General features: G+C 43.0%; 1 protein-coding gene across 1 annotated transcript; it reads right to left on the bottom strand.

Annotated features, from left to right (window-relative positions):
• Nucleotides 1–214: 214 nt before the first annotated feature.
• On the bottom strand, nucleotides 215–3,724 carry LOC124010010 (zinc finger and BTB domain-containing protein 14-like). The gene is made up of 2 exons (XM_046322313.1): nucleotides 3,625–3,724; nucleotides 215–2,822 (listed from the first exon to the last, which is right to left on the bottom strand). The coding sequence occupies exon 2, from the start codon at nucleotides 2,795–2,797 to the stop codon at nucleotides 1,646–1,648; it is 1,152 nt and encodes a 383-aa protein (XP_046178269.1). The 5' UTR covers nucleotides 2,798–2,822; nucleotides 3,625–3,724; the 3' UTR covers nucleotides 215–1,645.
• Between the last annotated feature and the right edge of the window lie 4,393 nt (nucleotides 3,725–8,117).

The following is an 8,117-nucleotide window of genomic DNA, read 5'->3' as shown; positions in this document are numbered from 1 at the left end:
TATAAAGGGTTCTAGAGTTATAAAGGGTTCTAGAGTTATAAAGGGTTCTAGAGTTATGAAGGGTTCTAGAGTTATAAAGGGTTCTAGAGTTATTATTGATTTAGTCTATGTGTGCTTCTCAAATGGCACCAAATTGGGGACGAACCCTAAATCTCCCTGAACAAATATTATCCAAAGTTACTGTGATTGAATCAGACACAAGAAAACAATTCCGTAACTGCTATAGAATGTACGTGTATTGACATAAATATACATTGTTACTGAATTCTGGGTTACAGTCATAACTATTACCATATACTAAGTAACGCCCTCATGAAAATACATTTACAAACAAAATAAATCAGATCATAACAATGCCCCCCCCCCAAAAAAATCCATTCATCAAATGTGTAAGTGTAAGAGAACAACGTTTATATGTGCATATATCATAATTGTGTGTCCTAAATATTTTAATTGTGCAACTAGTCAAGCTACAGTATATACAGACGTGGTGTATCGATCTCTCTCTGACAGGCTACTGCTACAGATGTGGTATCTCTCTCTGATGACAGGCTACTGATATAGATGTGGTATCTCTCTCTGATGACAGGCTACTGATATAGATGTGGTATCTCTCTCTGATTACAGGCTACTGATATAGATGTGGTATCTCTCTCTGACAGGCTATTGATACAGATGTGGTATCTCTCTCTGACAGGCTACTGATACAGATGTGGTATCTCTCTCTGACAGGCTACTGATACAGATGTGGTATCTCTCTGACAGGCTACTGATACAGATGTGGTATCTCTCTCTGATGACAGGCTAGTGATACTGTATAACAGTAAATCTGGTCAGACTCATGCTGCTTGGGCTGAACAGACAATGAACAGCCCCCTTCAGACTGCTTGTCAAAGGTTAGGGGTAAAATCATTTCCAATTCCGCAAGCAAACTGAAAATTCCAATAATTCCCAATTTTCCACCATTTGTATTTTCCACAAATGATGGAAAATTTGACTTGGAATGTTGGTTTATTTCCAGAACCGACATGGTATTAACCTGTTACCCGGCTGTCTATCGAAGGCCCTTTGGTATAACCTGTATGTATCAAAAGCAGAATGGTGACTCCTACAGTGTAATATCAACCAATAATCATTACAATAAAAACAACCATTTAAGATCCACATGTAAAAAGATATACACAACAAAATGTTATGCAGAGAATTGTTGTTGTCTTAAAATACAGTAAGGTTAAACAAAAAAAACACTTAAATGTTACTGATATTCAATAAAGTAAAATAAATAAAGTTATAATAAGAAGAACCCTGTCTGTCTAAATAGCAACAAATGTTTTTTTTTTTTTAAATGTGAAAAATATACATTAATGGTCGTCGTAGTAGATAGTAGCCTAAACATTATTATTTTTTTCTACATGAATAAAACCTAAACAATTCAATAAAATACAATTCAATAGGATCATATTTACTACAGGCCCATGATGTCATTACAGTAATGGACACGGTATGGTCCCACCATCTTCTCATTGTTACACCTCAGTACATATCACAGGGCCTGTATTCATGTATTTATGTATGCTTGTGTGTGTGTCTGTCACTATATACGCATGGTGTGTGTGTGTGTGTGTGTCTGTGTAACAGTCCGTCCTTACGAATGTGGCCCAGCCTCTAGCTTCCAGTCCCTCTGGCTCTGCGTGTCGGCGTCTCCCTGGATGCTGCCCGGGGCGGCGGCTGCGGGGGACAGCGTTCTGCGCTGGCTGTGCATCGTGTTCCAGTGGCGCTTCAGGTCCGATGCTTTGATGAACGCCTTTTCACAGGAGCCGCAGTTGAAGGGCCTCTCCCCTCGGTGCTGCCGCTCGTGGTCTCGCAGGTGGGACTTGTGCTTGAAGGCCTTTTCACACATCTGGCATCCGAAGGGTCTCTCGTTGCTGTGGACCCTCTCGTGCCGCTTTAAGTCGGGCCCTCGTATGAACGCCTTGCCACAGACCAGGCAGCGGTGCGGTTTAAAGCCCGTGTGGATCTTCAGGTGCTCTTTGAGGTGGGCCTGGGTGGTAAAGGTTTTGGGGCACACCTCGCAAGCGAACGGACGGTGGGCCAGGTGGGACTTGTCCTTCTTGGGGCCTTCTCCGCCTGGTTTCATTCCCGGGTGGATGCCGTCAGAGCGGTGGCCGTACAGCAGGTAGTCAAGCTTCATATCGCTGGAGGAGGAGGAAGAGGAGGTCCAGCCGTGGGCGCTGTGGGGGTCTTTAGACATGTTCCCGCCGAAGTGAGGAGGGACCCCGTGAGGCCCTCCAGAGCCCATGGCCTCCATCCCTCCATCGTAGAAGCTGTTCTTCCTCACCTCCTCCATTGCCAGCTCTTTGAGTATTGCGTCCTGGGCTCTCATACCGTCCCCTGGCGCCTGGTTCTCACGACTCAGCTTCATGTTGGGCTCACGTTTCTGTGAACACAGGTTGTCGAGGAACGTGATCCCCAGGACCTGTCCGGATGACATCATGAGGTTGATGTCCTTTTTGCGGACGGCGAGCCTGGCGGTGTACATGTAATTGAGGACCTCCTCGAAGATGTCTGAACGGATGAAGTCGAGCTCCACGATGGAGTTGTCCACATCGTTCTGTTTCTTAAACAGCTTCTTGAAGTAGATGCTGCAGGCGGCCAGGACACAGCGGTGAGCTCTGAACTCAACGTTTTCCACCACAACCACAACGTCACAGTGGTCCCCTTCCATCCTCTGCTGGTTCAACATCTTCAGGAAACTGGTCTTGTGATCGTAGTCGATGTATTTCAGGAATTCACCCATGATTGCAGGTTTATTTAGTATTTACCTGCAAAACAAATGCAGTGTCCAATGATAACTGAAAAAAAGTGTCTGTTTTATAATAGTTATAACATTTTTGGTAAATATAAAAAAGGTTTCGAGTTTTAATTGATTTAAAACACGACAATTGGCGTGTCGAATATCAATAATAGCCCGAGTGTTACAAATTAATGTAGATCAGTAAGTACACAGTATACAAATCGGTATCGATCAAATATATATATATATAAATATAATTGTCACACCAAAGCAAACTTCTGAAATGTGTTCGGTCGGCTGTTGCTTCATATATATATATATATATATATAAATAATATATAAATAAATAAATATAAATAAATATATATTGTTGTTCGCCAGTTCCCATCCACAGCTGATGATGAGACAATAACAGACCAAATCAGTCAAGCAGCAATCGGGTTTTAGGGGGAAGGAAAATAAAAACAACACGGAACTGTCTAATTTTATTTTATTTTAAATGCAGGTATCCGTAATAAAATTCAATCCCAACGCATATGGATACAAAACTGTTTTGTACCCAGCGGTGAAAATAAATGGTATTTCTGCGAGTTATAAGGAATTATAAAAACGCCCAGTTATTTCTACTACCACTGCTGACCCGTGTACGTTTCACATTTCAGAGAGCCCAGCCATTTTGCCCAGCAAGCCTCCATTAGAAGGTTTTCCTGAACTTTTATCCAAGTTAAAACATCAAACAGAACAGTTCATTTACACTGGTCGATGAAATGTGTAAATATAAGATTGGTCCCCTTCGAGAAGAAGAAGAAGAAGAAAAAAAATGTCTATACCAGAAACACGAATCCGGGTTGGTGTTGTCACGCAAGGCTGCAGTCGAAGACGACGCAACAACCCTGGTCTTTCTGCCTCTTCCTCCTCTTGTTGTGACCGTCAGCTCTCAGAGGAAGTGACGCTGGTGTTTCTGCCCTCTGTAGGACTGGAGGGGAATTACAGGCAGGTTCTCTCTACAGTACTCTAACAATGGATGTAAATATGACCCTCATAAATCAACCAAATTAGTCCCCCAACCCCAGAAAACTAACAAAAAAAACGGGTAAACTTTCAAGTGCCTTCTGGTAAACTTGATAATGTGTGGCTTGGGTTCTGAACTGCTCATAACCCCCCCCCTCCATCTACATGACTCAGTCCCCCCCCATTCTACATGACTCAGTCCCCCCCATTCTACATGACTCCGTTCCCCCCATCTACATGACTCAGCCCCCAATCTACATGACTCAGCCCCCAATCTACATGACTCAGCCCCCAATCTACATGACTCAGCCCCCAATCTACATGACTCAGCCCCCAATCTACATGACTCAGCCCCCAATCTACATGACTCAGCCCCTCCATCTACATGACTCAGCCCCCATCTACATGACTCAGTCCCCCCCATCTACATGACTCAGTCTCCCCCATCTACATGACTCAGTCTCCCCCATCTACATGACTCAGCCCCCCATCTACATGACACAGCCCCCAATCTACATGACTCAGCCCCCCATCTACATGACTCAGCCCCCAATCTACATGACTCAGCCCCCCCCATCTACATGACTCAGTCTCCCCCCATCTACATGACTCAGTCCCCCCATCTACATGACTCAGTCCCCCCCCATCTACATGACTCAGTCCCCCCATCTACATGACTCAGTTCCCCCCATATACATGGATCGGGTCCCCCCATCCACATGACTAATTACACCCAATCATCATGACTCCCCCTATCTACATCACTCAGTTCCCACCAATCCACATGACTAATTCCCCCTATCCACATGAGTAATTACCCATCAACATGACTAACCCCCATCTACATGACTAATCCCCCATCTACATGACTAATCCCCCATCTACATGACTAATCCCTGCATCTACATGACTAATCCCCCTCCATCTACATGACTAATCCCCCATCTACATGACTAATCCCCCATCTCCATGACTAATCCCCTCATCTACATGACTAATCCCCCATCTACATGACTAATCCCCTCATCTACATGACTAATCCCCCATCTCCATGACTAATCCCCTCATCTACATGGCTAATCCCCTCATCTAAATGACAAATCCCCCATCTCCATGACTAATCCCCTCATCTCCATGACTAATCCCCTCATCTCCATGACAAATCCTCCATCTCCATGACAAATCCCCCATCTCCATGACTAATCCCCTCATCTCCATGACTAATCCCCTCATCTCCATGACTAATCCCCCATCTCCATGACTAATCCCCTCATCTCCATGACTAATCCCCTCATCTCCATGACTAATCCCCTCATCTCCATGACTAATCCCCTCATCTACATGACTAATCCCCTCATCTACATGACTAATCCCCTCATCTACATGACTAATCCCCTCATCTACATGACTAATCCCCCCATCTCCATGACTAATCCCCTCATCTCCATGACTAATCCCCCCATCTACATGACTAATCTTTATTTTGGTCTGTGTGCTGCAATTTAGCTTTTATATGATGTGTACATCAAATAAACCTTACTACATTATCTACTATCATCATGTTCCAACATGTTTTATATTGTATTTTACAAGACAACTATGTAAAATTGATACATCCACTGAAGACAACACAAACAACGAATAATATAATATAATCAATATTTTATTACAAAAAAAGAAAATGACAAAATAAAAATCACAATCAAATGCATTTGCCCACGTTTGAATTATTTCGCTGTCTGTTGACCCTGGAACATCACTGTAGGTGAATGGTTGTAGCTGTGTTGTGTTGCAGATACTAGACTAAGGAAACTGGCTTTGGGGTGAAGTTTCGCCTAGGTACAGATCTAAGATTAGCTTCTCCTCCCCCTAATTTTAAACTTAAAGTGTAACTGTGATTAACTGTCCAGTGTTTCCAGATGAACTATGAACTATGACCTATAATTAATTACAAGATGAAGGAAAATGTTTTTGTTCGATTTTTAAAATTATTTTTTATTAAGTATGTTAAAAATGGTATATTTTCTGTTTTGGAATGCCAAATATTAACTCAAGTAGACCTCTGATTGGCCAGCTCTTCCTCCTCAAGAGGATGACATCATCCTCCCTCTGTAGCTCAGTTGGTAGAGCATGGCGCTTGTAACGCCAGGGTAGTGGGTTCGATTCCCGGGACCACCCATACGTAGAATGTATGCACACATGACTGTAAGTCGCTTTGGATAAAAGCGTCTCCTAAATGGCATATTATTATTATATTATAGGATGACATCATCCTCTGAGGAAATCGCAAGTATTTTTGAAACAGTCTGAGATGGATTTTTTTTTAAATCACCAATTTATGGCCACAAATACAGTATATTTTATTTATTTATTTAACTTGGCAAGTCAGTTAAGAACACATTCTTATTTTCAATGACGTCCTAGGAACAGTGGGTTAACTGCCTTGTTCAGGGGCAGAATGACAGATTTTTACCTTGTCAGCTCGGAGGATTCTATCAAGCAACCTTTCGGTTACTGGCCCAACTGCTCAAACCACTAGTCTACCTGCCGCCCCAACACTCATTTACATTTACATTTACATTTAAGTCATTTAGCAGACGCTCTTATCCAGAGCGACTTAGAAATTGGTGCATTCACCTTATGACATCCGCTCTAACCACTAGTCTACCTGCCTCCTCTACACTCTAACCACTAGTCTACCTGCCTCCTCTATACTCTAACCACTAGGCTACCTGCCTCCTCTACACTCTAACCACTAGTCTACCTGCCTCCTCTACACTCTAACCACTAGTCTACCTGCCTCCTCTACACTCTAACCACTAGGCTACCCTGCCTCCTCTACACTCTAACCACTAGTCTACCTGCCGCCCCTACACTCTAACCACTAGGCTACCTGCCATCCCTACACTCTAACCACTAGTCTACCTGCCGACCCTACACTCTAACCACTAGTCTACCTGCCACCCCTACACTCTAACCACTAGTCTACCTGCCGCCACTACATTTACATTTACATTTAACCACTAGTCTACCTGCCGCCACTACACTCTAACCACTAGTCTACCTGCCACCCCTACACTCTAACCACTAGTCTACCTGCCACCCCCAACACTCTAACCACTAGTCCACCTGCTACCCCCAACACTCTAACGACTAGTCTACCTGCCGCCCCTACATTCTAACCACTAGTCTACCTGCCACCCCAACACTCTAACCACTAGTCTACCTGCCGCCCCTACATTCTAACCACTAGTCTACCTGCCACCCCTACACTCTAACCACTAGTCTACCTGCCGACCCTACACTCTAACCACTAGTCTACCTGCCGCCCCTACACTCTAACCACTAGGCTACCTGCCACCTCTACACTAACCACTAGTCTACCTGCCGCCCCTACATTCTAACCACTAGTCTACCTGCCGCCCCTACACTCTAACCACCAGTCTACCTGCCACCCCTACACTCTAACCACTAGGTTCTCTAGGGGGTACTACTACTGACCAGGACCCATGTCTCAAATATAGCCTGGGTGCTAGAGTGTTTGTGCTATCATACCAACTCAATTATTGTCATGCCAAACAATTAGTGATAAGGAGTTGGCAAGAGCACAAAGAGACTGGCATGCAGGCTGTCTCAAATATAGCCTGGGTGCTAGACTGGCACACTGGCACACTGTCTCAAATATAGCCTGGGTGCTAGACTGGCACACTGGCACACTGTCTCAAATATGCTGAATCAAATGATTAAAATCAATTATTCAAATCAATGATTAAAATATTCTGAGTCAAATTACTAAAATCTATCATTTAAATGATTTCAATCAATGATTCAAATGGCTGAATCATTTGATCCATGGAGGATGGGAAGACAAAAAGGACAAATCCGTATAATTTATTTATTTTTATTTATTAACTTATTTTCTCATTCTACATGGATCATTGACACAAAAAAAACCTGAAACTGTAACTGAATATAGAAGATATAAATCTGCCTTAGTTTGTATTGTTTCGTTGCCTTAGGAAAGCACATGTACGTACAATACCATGTTGAACTAACATATTTCTAACTGTACATCTCTGAGGTGTGAAGGAGTGGAGAAGATGTTGGCTCTATTTGCTAGGTTATTATAATGTTGTGTCACAAACAGCCGACAGCAGTTTACCCGTTTGGAGTGATGTTTTATTGATTTCATAAATAAAAATAAACAAAATGCTGCTACAATAATTACTGTTAAATTATCATTTTAAAACTCATCCAAAATCGGTAATAAGGTGGTGAATGAATCAATCGTTTTGACCTATTGTAGAGTTCA

The sequence above is a fragment of the Oncorhynchus gorbuscha genome, linkage group LG22, assembly GCF_021184085.1.
Source record: "Oncorhynchus gorbuscha isolate QuinsamMale2020 ecotype Even-year linkage group LG22, OgorEven_v1.0, whole genome shotgun sequence".
Classification (NCBI taxonomy): domain Eukaryota; kingdom Metazoa; phylum Chordata; class Actinopteri; order Salmoniformes; family Salmonidae; genus Oncorhynchus; species Oncorhynchus gorbuscha.
This window is presented reverse-complemented; position numbering and strand designations above follow the sequence as displayed.